At 43.6% G+C, this 14,805-nt stretch overlaps 1 protein-coding gene across 1 annotated transcript in view; it reads left to right on the forward strand.

Annotated features, from left to right (window-relative positions):
* Nucleotides 1–13,533, forward strand: part of LOC115110181 (insulin-like growth factor 2 mRNA-binding protein 1) — a 59,891-nt gene extending 46,358 nt beyond the window's left edge. Inside the window, 14 exon segments of the mRNA XM_029635604.2 lie at nucleotides 549–597; nucleotides 1,401–1,452; nucleotides 2,187–2,250; nucleotides 3,265–3,552; nucleotides 3,878–4,012; nucleotides 4,220–4,342; nucleotides 5,197–5,332; nucleotides 5,551–5,593; nucleotides 5,596–5,666; nucleotides 5,892–6,008; nucleotides 6,634–6,708; nucleotides 7,018–7,149; nucleotides 7,357–7,470; nucleotides 7,644–13,533. Of these exon segments, the coding sequence (XP_029491464.2) occupies nucleotides 549–597; nucleotides 1,401–1,452; nucleotides 2,187–2,250; nucleotides 3,265–3,552; nucleotides 3,878–4,012; nucleotides 4,220–4,342; nucleotides 5,197–5,332; nucleotides 5,551–5,593; nucleotides 5,596–5,666; nucleotides 5,892–6,008; nucleotides 6,634–6,708; nucleotides 7,018–7,149; nucleotides 7,357–7,470; nucleotides 7,644–7,808 (1,564 nt within the window). The 3' untranslated portion in view covers nucleotides 7,809–13,533.
* Nucleotides 13,534–14,805: the final 1,272 nt, after the last annotated feature.

Below are 14,805 nucleotides of genomic sequence, written 5' to 3' on the forward strand. Positions count from 1 at the left end.
CAGCCTGCTTGTCTGTCTTGTCCCGACTCCCGACACGTTCATTATTATGGGACAGCTGGAGATTGAATTTCAATATTGAAAAATGTTGCAAATGTTGGTGAGACAGCGAGGTTCATACAAATCTCCGCTGTTGAAAACTAAATGTTAGTCTAAAAGAAATCTAAGATAATGTCTAGATGCTTTTTATAGTGGAGATCAAGTATATAAATTGCCTGGCTGGGGAGATGAGACAGTGGATTACGCAGTCAGATGGAACAGAGTAAATAGGCATTTTAATGTCATAGATTTAGCCGGTGGTAACTTGTGGAATAGACACCGGCTGGAATGAGGTTTCATCCAATCAGCATTCAGGATTAGAACCACCCATTGTATAATATAGTATAACCACACAACAGGTAATAGTTGAACATAATCCATTTGACTGCATAAAATATGTAAATGTTTTACAGGATTGTTTGAGTTGAATATTTTCGAATAGTATTTCTCTCTCTTTCTTTCTCTCTCTTTCTCTCTTTCACTCTCTCTTTCTCTCTTTCACTCTCTCCTAGGACCAGGAAACTCCAGATCAGAAACATTCCTCCACACCTGCAGTGGGAGGTGAGTGCCCCTGGTTTGACCAGGACATAGTTAAGGGGGTAAAAGGCATTTAGATTAACTATGGCTGCGGGCATGAGAGTGTGTGTTCGTAAGTGCATTTGTGTCTTTATTGTGTGTGTCTGTGTGAGTGTGTGCTGGCGTGGGCTTCGAGCGGCGCACGCTGCCGCTGACAGCTGGACGAAGACAGGCCACATGTCTCTGCTAAGGCGGGGCTCTTTTGCTTTCTCTCTCTCTCTCTCTCTCTCTCTCTCTCTCTCTCTCTCTCTCTCTCTCGACTCTCCGTCCTGACGGGCGCTCTCGTGCAGCGCAGCGTGTAACTTCCCTAGCTGGCCACACGAGGGTAACGTTTCTCCACTCATGTTATAGCCCTGCACGTGAGCCACAGTAAAAAATAAAGAGGCCCAATGTCAGAGGTAGAAACAGCAGGGAAGTCAAACCAAGCTTCTGGACGGCCACATATGCCATTCATCCAAGCGACATACAGTAGTGGGTGCCACAATTATACGTATGGGTGGTCCCGGAAATCAAACCCATTATCCTGGCATTGCAAGCACCATGCTCTACCAACAGAGCTACACACAGGACATCAGTGTCTGATTTAGACCAGGGAAGTGTCTCTCCAGTCAGTAACACTAATTAGTTAAGTGGCAGGTTGAAATGATGCAGACACTTTGACTCTTGAGGACTGGAACTGCTTCGCACTGATGTAGCAAGTGAGACAAATAAGAGAACATTGGAGAAACACAGTTTAGGTGCAAATGTTGTAACACAACTATAATGTAATCGTGTTCTCCCCTCCCTAGGTGCTGGATGGTCTGCTGGCCCAATATGGAACCGTTGAGAACTGCGAACAAGGTAAGATACTGAAGTTACCTCTGGGAAAAATAGAGTTATTCTGTCCTTTTCATAACCAGTCAGACTCCGCTCTGAACATCTCACCTGCAAATCCAATGATAAGGCTTCCTTTACACACTCACTGGGCGAGATTATAATGAGATTCACAGTAACTCTTTGCACTTTGCTCAATGCTTTTGCACCGCAAAAATGTCACTCACTGTTTTCTATCCCTGAGACCTGACCGGATCTGCTTACATATCCATCTGAGCTACAAAACAAAAGCATATTCATAAAGCGTCTCAGAATAGGAGTGCTGATCTAGGATCAGGTCCTACCTGTCCAGGTAATCTTAGTCATTAAGATCTAAGAGGCACTCCTACTCTGAGGCGCTTTATGATCAGAGTTCTGACATTCCTTCTGTCGTCCAAGCACCTCTCTTCGTGAATACAGCTCATTAAGAAATAGCTTGAGTCTACCGGAAACACTGCGAGAGGGAAGTCTTTATGTCAGTGGTAAATCACTGCTTCTCAGTCCTTCTCTGTCAGCGAATCAGGTTTGATCAATGGGATATCCCATGCTCTGTCATAGGTCAATCAATATCAATAACTCTCAGTGCTCAACTGTTCAGGAAATGGAAAGGAGGTGGGTTTATAGCCTCTGACTTATGCAATCTCCCCTCCTCTCTCTCCTCTCTTTCTCTCCTTGCGTCTCTCTCTCATCCCGTCTCCTCTCACTCTGGCTGCTTTTCTTAGTGAACACAGACAGTGAGACTGCGGTGGTCAACGTCACATATGGAACTCGGGAACATGCCAGACAGTAAGTCTCCCATAGTACATAATATTTTCTATATCTCTACTTACAAATGTACCCACTCCATATCCTTTCACACCTTGCTCATCTGAATGTTTTTGTGTCCATATAATATAGGCCGTTGAGCAGACGCATTTATCCAAAGGGACTTACAGTCATGAGTGCATACATTTGACATCCCAGGACTCAACCACACTATCATGGCATTGCAAGCACCATGCTCTACCAACTTGCTCTACCAATTCTACCTACAGAGGACCGTACGAACAAAGCGTATAGGGCTAAATGATGTCCAAATGTTTTTTCAATATTTGAGCACTCAAATCAAATCGAAGTTTATTTGTCACGTGTGCCGAACACAGCAGTGAAATGCTTACTTACAGGCCCTAACCAACAGTGCAATTTTTAAGTAAAAGAAATAGGTATTAGGTGAACAATAGATAAGTAAAGAATGTGTTTTCAGTCAACTTACCCGTTTAAAAAATAAAAATTACAGTTGACTGAGGCCGCTCTAGCATGGAAGAAATTTGATCAACTGACTTGTTGGAAAGGTGGCATCCTATGATGGTACCACGTTAAAAGTCACTGAGCTCTTCAGTAAGGCCATTCTACTGGCAATGTTTGTCTATGGAGATTGTATGGCTGTGTGCTCAATTTTATACACCTGTCAGCAACGGGTGTGTCTGAAATCCACTAATTTGAACGGGTATCCACATACTTTTGTATATTTAGTGTATGTATATATATATATCACTCGCTTGACCTCTAGTGGTATGATAGTAGGACTGCAGTTGGGGATTGCGCTGTGCTGCAACAAAAATGATCAAAGATATTAAAGATGAACTACACACATAAAACTCATTATAAAAGTGTTTTCAGAAAACCTCATGGATAAATGACACCAACCACAGGAATTATTTCTTTCTCTTTCGTCATCCTTATAAACGACCATTTCTAGTTTTGTTGATATTGTCGATGTGTGATTAAATGTGAAATGTAACATCCACCTCCTTCTCCCAGGGCTATCCAGAAGCTGAACGGCTACGAGTTTGAGAACAATTCCTTGCGCGTCTCCTACATCCCAGATGAGACGTCCGATGTCGACTCCCAACGTGGCCAGGACAACAGTCGTCGCCCCGGTTACGGGTCCCGCGGCCCCCGTGGAGGTTCCCCGGGCTCAGGCATGCCTTCGAAACACCAGCACGCTGATATCCCCCTCCGACTCCTGGTGCCCACCCAATACGTGGGGGCCATCATCGGCAAGGAGGGTGCCACCATCCGCAACATCACCAAACAAACACAGAGCAAGTGAGTACCAATATGACTTGACCAATATACTGTAAGTAACAGATGAGTGCCAGAGAACCAGATCAAGTAAGTGCAAGTCACCGGTATGGCCTCTAAAAGAGAACATGTTGCTAGAATAGACCGAGCAAAGTCATTACTGATATGAGGCTTTACATCCCATCTTTGTTAATGTTTTGAAAGTGAGTATAAAAAGGTACTGGGAGCATTGCACAACCCAAAGGGCTTTCGATTGAATTTAAACAAACCAAAAGTGCCCAGCCCACCTGTTTGTGGACACCATATTGTATGGCCAAACTGACTTTCCTGCGTTTTCCGTCCCTGCTAGAATTGACGTCCATCGCAAAGAGAATGCCGGCGCAGCTGAGAAACCAATCAGCATCCACTCCACCCCTGAGGGCTGCTCCTCTGCCTGCCGTATGATCCTGGACATCATGCAACAGGAGGCTAAGGACACCAAGACGTGAGTGCAGTGTCCATGAAGCAGCTGTCAACCCTGCACAGTGTGAAAACTTTAAAGTGACCCTCCAGCTATTTTGTAACTTTTCCTATTAAAAAACGGTATCTCCAATTGTGCTAGGGGTGGACGTTTATGCATACAGTTAGGAAATGGTATATTTTGATTTTCTCCTGTGTTTAATCTCATACTGTGTTCTCCTCATCCTCTCAGTGCTGAAGAAGTACCCCTGAAGATCCTGGCTCACAATAACTTTGTAGGCCGACTGATCGGCAAGGAGGGGCGCAACCTGAAAAAAGTGGAGCAGGACACCGACACCAAGATTACCATCTCCCCGTTAGTCACACACATCTAAAAACATACACACACATCTACACACATCATGAAACACACAGGTCCCTGGTTATGTTTACGCAGAGCTGCCACGGTCAATTAGGAAAGATCTTGCACCATGTAATTGAAACCTATGACTATATCTAATGACTGAGACTGAATAATTGTACAGTTGTACGGGCCTCCCGAGTGGCGCAGCGGTCTAAGGCACTGCTCCACAGTGCTAGCTGTATCACTACAAATCCGGGTTCAATCCCGGGCTGTGTTGCAGCCGGCCGTGACCGGGAGACCCATGAAGCGGTGCACAATTGGCCCAGCCTCGTCCGGGGTAGGGGAGGGTTTGGCTGGCAGGGATGTCCTTGTCCCATCACGCTCTAGTGACTCCTGTGGCGTGCCGGGCGCTGACACGGTCGCCAGGTGTACAGTGTTTCTTCCAACACATTGTTGCGGCTGGCTTCCCGAGTTAAGTGAGCAGTGTGTCAAAAATAGCTTGGTGGGGTTGTGTGTTGGAGGATGCATGGCTCTCGACCGTTGCCTCTCCCAGAGTCTGTATGGGAGTTACAGTGATGGGACTAGACTGTAACTACCAATTGAGGAGAAAAAAGGGGTAAAAAAATAGAACTATATGTACTGAGTGGTTTCTTCATTAGTGTAGTCTCCAATGATCACCTATGGTTGATTAACAGCGTTCCTTGTTCTTTTTCTCCCTCTGCTCCTCTCCCCTTCTTCTTTCTTATTCTACCCACTCGTCCTGTTTCTTATCTTCCTCCTTTTCCACCTGACCTCTCCCTCTTTCCTCTTCTCCTCCTCTTTCACTTCTCCCACCCTCTCTTCCTTCCCTCCGCACCTGTCTGCAGACTCCAGGACCTGACCGTGTACAACCCAGAGAGGACCATCACAGTGAAGGGACCCATCGAGGCCTGTTGTCTGGCCGAGACAGAGATCATGAAGAAAGTGCGTGAGGCCTATGACAATGACATGGCCGCCATGAATGTGAGTCAATGCACAATAAAGTTACTGGCCTCCAATTCTCTTCAAAACACAATGGTCTCTCACATAGATCTTTCCCCTGGCCCTGGCACTTTAGGTTTCCACCTGTATTTGTTGACTTTAATAGCGAGAAATGCACATACAGTCATTGTCACATGCACTCAAACTATCATGCACTCTCAGTTCAGTTCCTTTGGCACTTACCTGCTTCTTGTCTCCAGCAACAGACTCATCTGATTCCCGGATTGAACCTTGGAGCGCTTGGACTTTTCCCCCTTCCGGTTCCATGCCCCCTCCCCCACCAGGCAACTCTGCATCCCCCTACGGCTCTTTTGGGGTAAGTTCACAGGCTTCTATCTAAGCTAGTTGGGTTCCAGTCATTGAGCTTTAGCTCAGTTTGCTGTGTTTTCAAACGCTGATGCTAGCTCTCACAAACATTACCTCGGTCTGCCTCAGGGTTGGGTTGTGGTGTGGTAATAACCTCTAGATCAGCGGGGTCAGATATTGGTTGGGCTCTGGTCATGTTGTGATACAGTTGTAACTTTTTCATGTCACCCTACAGGCCCCTGAGCAGGAGACAGTCCATGTGTACATCCCGGCCCAGGCAGTAGGAGCTATTATTGGCAAGAAGGGACAGCATATAAAACAGCTGAGCCGCTTCGCTGGAGCATCAATCAAGGTGAGAAATTTACTAGGATACACAGGCGGCAGGGTAGCCTAGTGGTTAGAGCGTTAACCGGAAGGTTGCGAGTTCAAACCTCCGAGCTGACAAGGTCGTTCTGCCCCTGAACAGGCAGTTAACCCACTGTTCCTAGGCCGTCATTGAAAATAAGAATTTGTTCTTAACTGACTTGCCTGGTTAAATAAAGGTAATATAAATAAAATACAAAAAATTGCTCACACAAGGAGTGAATGTCAATTGGTCAATGAAGAAAGATAATACACCAAGCTAATGTAAATAGTGCATTTCATCACTGCTCTGAAACTGATTCGAAAAAACAATGACTTTTTGAGACACCGATACTTGTACTTATCATCATAAAGGACGTTACGCTGCTTGTTTAGCGGGTAACACTTCCTTCTGATTCGGCCCAAACCTGGCTCAAATTCAGGACCTCTGCCTTGCTAGCACACGTGACCGCCCTCCTGAAGCATCTTGCCAGTCGGCGCCATGCGAAAAGCTCGCTATTCGCTGGCACAAGTGGGGAGACTTCAGGCTGAGGAGTCCGTTTTGCATGTTCCCATGTGCTACAGACCTCTATCTATGTGGTTTAAGTTGACCTTCATATCTTTTCCCCTGCCAGATTGCCCCAGCTGAGGCTCCAGACTCCAAGATGCGAATGGTCATTGTAACCGGCCCACCTGAGGCCCAGTTCAAGGTACAGTAGAATGGGAGCATGATAAGACAATCTCTTTTTCAGCCTCTGTTTGTCATCGTGTTCAGAACTGGGGGCCCTCTTCTTGGTGTTTGCATCTTTTGTTGTGTGTGTGGTCTCTGCTTGCCTGTCCTGCCTTCTCATCCTTCATCTGTTTCCTCTCCTCCAACCTGTGTTTCCCTACTTTTAGCCTTACACTCTTCCTCTCCTTCATGCTCTCTTTTTTCTCCTCCAAATCCCTGTTGAAGTCACACGTCAAGCCATAGGGTATAGTTACTTTTTGATGTCAAACTCTCTTTGTTGCCACCTCAGGCTCAGGGCAGGATTTATGGCAAACTGAAGGAGGAAAACTTCTTTGGGCCGAAGGAGGAAGTGAAGCTGGAGACGCACATCAAGGTAGCTGCTGCCGCTGCCGGCCGAGTCATCGGAAAAGGCGGAAAGACGGTGAGTGTAAAGGGTCTTCTCTAGGTCCTTTGCATCCCTTTCTCTTTTTGTACCCTGTGTTACAATCAATTCTGTTCCTCTATGTCCTTTGTGGCCATCCTCTCCTGAGCTAGAATAACCGAGCATAGGACCACTAATCACGATAAACAGTCATGTTAGTTTTTTATCTAAGTGCAAATCACTAACATAACCTTCTTTATTCCTCAGGTGAATGAGCTACAGAACCTCACTGCAGCTGAGGTGGTGGTCCCTCGCGAACAGACCCCAGACGAGAATGACCAGGTTATTGTCAAGATCATCGGCCACTTCTACGCAAGCCAGGTGAGGATCTCCTAGTCCTCATTCTCTTTCATAAGCTGCCTATAGGAGTTGGCTATATAGAACCTACCAAGATTTGAAGAGGCCCCAACCTCTCCTCATCATTTCCGTCAACAGTTTCTCCAATACTCTTCAGTCTTCTCACATGCTCACTCATATGTTGTTGTCTCCTGCAGTTGGCCCAAAGGAAGATCAGGGACATTCTTACGCAGGTCAGGCAGCAGCAGAAGGGAGGCATGGGGGAGCGCCAGGGGGAGCGCCAGGGGCCACACCCACAGGTCTTGTCTGAGATGGGGCCCTCCCAGGGACTGGCACAGGAGCCCCGGCCCCAGAGAAAGTGACGGGGCAGAGGGACCTTACCGGACAGACAGACAGAAAAACGAACGGAGGATAGATGAATGGACGTATAAAAGAGAGCGACACACGGACCCAGCGATAGACAGGAGAGATGCGAGTCAAACTGAGTCAGAGAGAGGAAACACCTGAGAGAGGACAAAGTTTAGAGAGGAAAAAAAGAGAGGCAAAGTCAATTTAGAGAAAACAGAGACCAGATGCCAGGCCAGAGCGACTGACTGGGAATGGTGAGTTGTTTGGAGGAGGTGGTAGGTAGAGGCGTCCTTGTGTGTTTCAGAGAGGGTCTCTCTCTCACACACACCAATGGGGGTCATTTAGTTCTCTTCATATGGAGAGCGACTACTTTCCCTGATCACACTTGGATAGGCCAGCCTACTTGATACTAAACCCATACTGAGCTCTTAACCATCTCCAGCCAGTCCTATATTTTAAGGGTGGTTTTTTTAAAGATAAAGATATATGTATAGAAATGTTTATTCAGAGGTATTATTAATAGAATGCAGTGGATCGGGAGCCGGGAGAGGGGGCGGGGAAGCCATTGCAGTGGGGGCGGGGTCATGGATTAAGTGACCCTTCGTCAGCCAATGAAAGTTCAGCAGAGGGGCCGCAGTTGTTAACACTGCTCTTTGACTCCTTCATAGAAATCTAAGAAGAAAAAAAATAAAATATGAGGTTGTAAATAGAATCTTCATGAAATGTAATGAAATGCTGCGCTCAATCGCCTTGCCTTTTGGGGTCACCTCGAGACTCAGGTCTGCCTCGTTTCCGAGACACTGTTTGTTCCTGAGGTCCCGATAGGCGTCTGGTGGTCGGAGCAGTGAGAGATCAGTAAGAGCGTGGAGGCCGCGGCTAGTCCTGCAGTTCTATTGCAGAGGCTTAGCTCCGAGACGCGGAACAAGAACGACCGTAAACTAGCTAGCCATGCTCGCTGGCGAGCGGCCCACGCCTAAACGGCATATTTTATATATATTATATATATATGATATGTGAGTTAACCCAAGTCCCTCGGGAGAATGAATTGAGGGCAAGGAGAAATACTGTGTAGCAGTCCTGCAATGACTGACAGGCAAGAGGTCTTATTTGATTTTGCTCGTTGCCTTTTTCATGCTCAGACCCAATTTAGACCCAAACCGGTTCTTTGGAAACACCTGTGTGTTCTGGATTTCGTTTTATTGGATCTACGAAAACGTCAAAAACTAAATATATTGTTTAATTTGATACCAAGCAGGATTGGGCCCATACGTACTGAGGTCACAAACGAGTTAGGAGACTAGATGGGATCAAAAACAGTACACACAGCAGTCTTTGAGGACCACGACTGCATGGGTCAGGTGAGTTGATCCACAGTCCTTGCCTTTAGATGGAAAGGTAATAACAGTTAGTGGGGATGGCTTCCTCTCTCTCTCTCCCCCCTCCGCTGAAGGCCTGCTGGTGACGCTTCCAGACCCCACCTAATGAAGGAGGGGTAGAAGCATGGGGCGCTCTCACCGTTACTAGAAAAGATTAGATAAAATGAAATTAAAAATAAAAACCTACCTCAGGGTATTGTTACCTCAGTATTCCTAACTTTTTTTTTGCTTGCTGGTGTTTTATATAAAGCTGATAGTCCTGAATATTTTTTATTTTTTTAAGAAAAAATAAATACATTTTTTAGGTTTTGTCTTGTTGCTTTGGTTATTTTTTTCTGTTTTTTTTGTGTGACTTTTATTTTGAAAATCAGAATGACCCAGAGGTGATGCCCCAGAAGAGAAAGTGAAATTAGCCAACAATGGCTAGGTGATAGAGGACCATGTCATGTGTTGTCATGCCTGCTTTGGGGGCAGCCTCTGGCTCTTCTGAAGTATGATTGGAGCATTCGGTCTTTAAAATCAGAGTATTGGCCAATGGGGAATGGCGCTGTTAGTCAAGAGGGTCTCTGGGCACATTTTGGTCCATACCACACCATGGGTGTGGGTTATGATTAGGTCCCGGTAATTATGTTTTTGACATGGTCAAAAGGTTATTTATGATTATATATGTTTGTCATACAAGCTATAATTTGTTATACTGCTGAACTAGAATACTGACAGCATGACAGGATAGGTTTTTGAGGCAGAATTCCCATGATATGACTTTGACCACGGTGTATCCGAGGCCCTCTTGTCTGTTTCATGATGACATCATCTTAATGTGCAGAATGTTTACTTACATGTTGCAGTCCATCTTTAGTGCTGTGCCAGAGAAATGTTGATGTAAGACTGAAGGGCATTCAATCTGTCCCCTTGCTCTGAAAACACTGAATGTGAATATTTATTAGCTCTGTGCACTGACCAATAAGCCTCAGCCCTCCCCACACTCACAGATCTGTGAGTGTGATCGCGTGTGGGTTTGGGTGTGTTAGTGATTTTTTTGTTTCTTGGTTTTAAGTGTTACATTTTTTTTGCGGGGGAAGTGGTGGGGTGTAAAAAAAAAAGCAGAAAAAAGTAGAAAGAGAACCTATGGACTCGGTTTGTCTTTCAACAGACAGAGGGGTGTTCAAAAACCCTTTAAAAATGGGAGCAGAAAGCAAGGAAGTTGAAAAAAATGCATCAAATAAATAGATTCAACCTGTTCATTAGATGTAAAAGGAAACCGATCACCAGACTTTTGTATTTTTGAAATAACTATGGGGGGGATGATGAGAAATGATGGAAAAGTCGAAGAGTAAAACGTGCCAGGTCACTGATTGACACTGCCAGATAGCATCATTTCCACAGCCTGAGCTATTCACTAAACACATCCAGTAGACTGGCCAGCGGCTTTGAAACATACTTTCTCACCATCGACAGGTGAAAGTCTATTCTACTGTTTATGCTTCCATTTTTTTTCAAGAGACGGCAACTTCTTGTTTCGCCATGGCAAGAGCTGACTTGACATGTTTAGAGGTCTCTTTGGCAATGAGCATATGAAAGGAGCATATGACTCCATCATCATGTGGGGTAAATGCTCCTCAGAAGTTTCCGTCTCTTTCCGACCCATAGAGCTCTGTTCACAAACACCAAGACACACTATTTTGGATTATTCAGACTGCAGCCATTTTTATTTTATTTTATTTTTTGTATACAGCAAGCTTTATTTGGACATGACATCTGGTTAAATACTGTTACACTAATTGAATAATGTAAACAACTAAATATTGAAATGACCGAGAACCTCCAGGACTTTTTAAACTTGATGCAATTTAGTAAGGGAGGTGTAGAAGAGTGACGGGAGATGGGCCAATCTTTTGTGGAAAGCGGGGGAGGGACTATTATCTACTATGTCAGAGACTGACAGACAAATAGCGTACCCTTGTTTGATGTACAAGAATTGCCTATTTATGTTAGGTCACTGGAAATGCAACTGTACACCATATAGTCCAGTCAAAGTGGACTTAACGTCACACACGTAACCTCCTCCCCTCTAGTCTTCTTTCACAATCTCACCACCCTGGTTTAAGATCCTTCTACTCACACTCTCTTACTACCAGGATTTTATTTGTACTTTTCTGTACTCCACAGGACTAGGAGGACCTTTTTTTAAAAATCATTTCATTTTTGGGAGTTGAGGGGAACTACGGAGTCCTCCACCCTCTCTTACGCTGGCCTCGATTGTGTTCGTTTTCTCACTTCTGTTCAGATGTTTCTAGTTTTATTACATATACTTTTTCAATTTGTTTCCGTTGCTTTAGTTTGGAAAAATAGTTGATTACCTTTTTTTCTTCTGATCATGTTTTTAATGCACAGATCTCATAAACAGCTACTAAATAAAGACAAAATACTAACATGTAACGCATTACATGATGTAAGTAATAACTGTGCCAAACAAGTTTTAGTACTCAAAAAGAGAAAGAATAAGAATTTGGTTTTATCTGTAATGGATGACGCCTGGTCTGTTCACTGAGTGGCTTAGTCTTCAGCCCTCACACTTTGAAGCACTATAACATGAAATCCATGCTCGTTGTCTGTGGCAAAGCAAATGGCTCACTATTGTGTCCACAAACAAAATGTTCTAAATCTCTAAACTGAAGTCCTTTTTTATGCAATTTGAGTGATATGTCGACAAGCTATATTCATGGTCAACATTTGGCATGTGGACTGTTGATTATCCACTTATAAAACAAACCCACAACAATATGACAAAACTATTTTGAAACTACCCGTCAAAGCTTGTAGCTTAGCATATTGACGACAGATTCAAGCTTTCGTAATGACGGCTATGATTATTGAAACAAAGATGCACACCACAATGTTTTTTTCCTCATTGGTAGACTCTGGTCTTCACTTAAACGAAACATCATAGATGTGTGCTACAAAGATGAGACAAACCTCACACATAACTGGGAACGCTACCTCAAGACTTAGCCATAAGATTGTTTTTATCAACCAGACAAGAGCAAACAGTGCATGTTACAGTATTTTCTTTCATTCACTTTAATTTATTTTTTTTTTTTATTTTTACCTCTACAAGCTTTGAGTTGGGACTGTAAAAATAACAATAGATACAGAGAGTGAAGTGGGGTGCAGGAGCAGGGCAGGAGAGGACTATGTGTGGGGAGTGACTGGGTCTATTATGGGCATCCTCTAGTAGGCTTGGGACATGTTGGTTTGAGTGATAAGGGGGCACTGAGGATTGGAACAGTGAATACATGGGAAACTAAACCCTCTTTTGGTGGAGCAGGGTTGTTCGGTCTCTCTTGAATGAGAACCCAAGGGCCCTGAAATTGCTTCTATCCCTCATTAGATTCACCACACTCTGTGCCTGTTCCACATTTCTCCTTGACCCCTTCAGATAACCAGCTCCCCCATAGGCCCTCACCTTGGGGTCCTGAGGCCCAGTGTCCCACCCTCCTCCTCCAGCTCTGCCCCTCTTCCATCTCTCCCTTTGTTTTGACTTCCTCAATCAAGGGGAACGATACCTGTAACCATGTAAATTCTTTGTTGATCTACCTCTTAGGAAAAAAATTGGTAAAAGGTCAAATTAAAAAAGGACACGAAAAAGTTTAACATTTGAAAATGCTCAAATAAAAATTAAGTAAATGAATAAATAACTGGGTAGCTGCATCTCCATATACTGTAGTTCGTAGTCTATTAAAGGAAAATAAAAACTTTTACTTCTTCCAAAGATGATTTTGTTTTCTCTGTTGTTAGAAGCTGTTTTGAAAGTTGAACTTAAAATTGAACTTAAGTATTTGTTTTTCTCAAAAAACAAGATAAACAAGATTTAATTATCCAATTGCATTTTTGTTCTTCATTACATGTACGTTTTAGCCTCAACATTCTTTCTCTTTTTCTGTTTGATTTATTTTCTGATTGCTTTTTCAAATGACATAGGATTGTATTTCTTGTGTTTGGATGCATTAGGATTCTCTCTCTGTGAACTGCAACATAATAACACTCAGTAAACCCTTTTCAGAGCAGCATGATGTCTAAACAATTTAGATTTTTATTTTTTATTTTGAATGATTAATTTGAAAAGAAAGGACCTGTTTAGCTGGTCAGTCTCCAGAGTAGCTGGAGGAGGAGGACATGGAGAGAGAGAGGCCCATCTATCGGGCTCTGCTCTGCTGCCAGCCCTCCTCCACCTCTGGGGCCTTGGCCTTTCAACTTCTGCCCGCCTGATTTCTTTAGTTCTCATCAAGACTTGTTTTAAACTCCTTGTAAACAAAACAGAGCATAGATATGAATGTGTTATTAAAAGATGAGAAAACCGGAACCCGCTTCTGTCTTGTGTGTTTGCTGTGTTGTCTTTTTCCCCTCTATACAGAACCTCCACCACTGCCTTCTTCCCCCACTGTGGTCTTTACAGAAAAATGACCATTTAACCACAGAACTAGAATAATTCATTATATTTCTGAGTGGAACACTGTTTTTTTTTTCTCACCTTTATTTAACTAGGCGTGTCAGTTTAGAACAAATTCTCATTTACAATGACGGCCTACCAAAAGGCCTCCTGTGGGGACGGGGCCTGGGTTTAAAAATTAAAAATAAATACAATATAAATATAGGACAAAACACAAATCATGTGTTGTGTTGTCTCTTGTTGTGATTTGTGTTTTGTCCTATATTTATATTGTATTTGTTTTATTTTTAAACCCAGGCCAACACAACACTACATAAAGAGAGACCTAAGACAACAACATAGTAAGGCAGCAACACATGACAACGCAGCATGGTAGCAACACAACATAACAACATGGTAGCAACACAACATGGTAGCAGCACAAAACATGGTACAAGCATTACTGGGCACAGACAACAGCACAAAGAGCAAAAAGGTAGAGACAACAATACATCACACAAAGCAGCCACAACTGTCAGTAAGATTGTCCATGATTGAGTCTTTGAATGAAGAGATTGAGATAAAACTGTCCAGTTTGAGTGTTTGTTACAGCTCGTTCCAGTCGCTAGCTGCAGCAAACTGAAAATAGGAGCGACCCAGGGATGTGTGTGCTTTGGGGACCTTTAACAGAATGTGACTTGCAGAACAGGTGTTGTATGTGGAGGATGAGGGCTGCAGTAGATACAGCTGAAGTCGGAAGTTTACATACACTTAGGTTGGAGTCATTAAAACTTGTTTTTCAACCACTCCACAAATTTCTTGTTAACAATCTATAGTTTTAGCAAGTCGTTTAGGACATCTACTTTGTGTATGACACAAGTAATTTTTCCAACAATTGTTTACAGACAGATGAATTCACTTATAATTCACTGTATCACAATTCCAGTAGGTTATAAGTTTACATACACTAAGTTGACTGTGCCTTTAAACAGCTTGGAAAATTCCAGAAAATGAAGTCATGGCTTTAGAAGCTTCTGATAGGCTAATTGATATCATTTGAGTCAATTGGAGGTGTACCTGTGAATGTATTTCAAGGCCTACCTTCAAACTCAGTGCCTCTTTGCTTGACATCATTGGAAAATCAAAAGAAATCAGCCAAGACCTCCAAAAAATTGTAGACCTCCACAAGTCTGGTTCATCCTTGGG

Source organism: Oncorhynchus nerka, linkage group LG26, assembly GCF_034236695.1.
Source record: "Oncorhynchus nerka isolate Pitt River linkage group LG26, Oner_Uvic_2.0, whole genome shotgun sequence".
NCBI classification, from domain to species: domain Eukaryota; kingdom Metazoa; phylum Chordata; class Actinopteri; order Salmoniformes; family Salmonidae; genus Oncorhynchus; species Oncorhynchus nerka.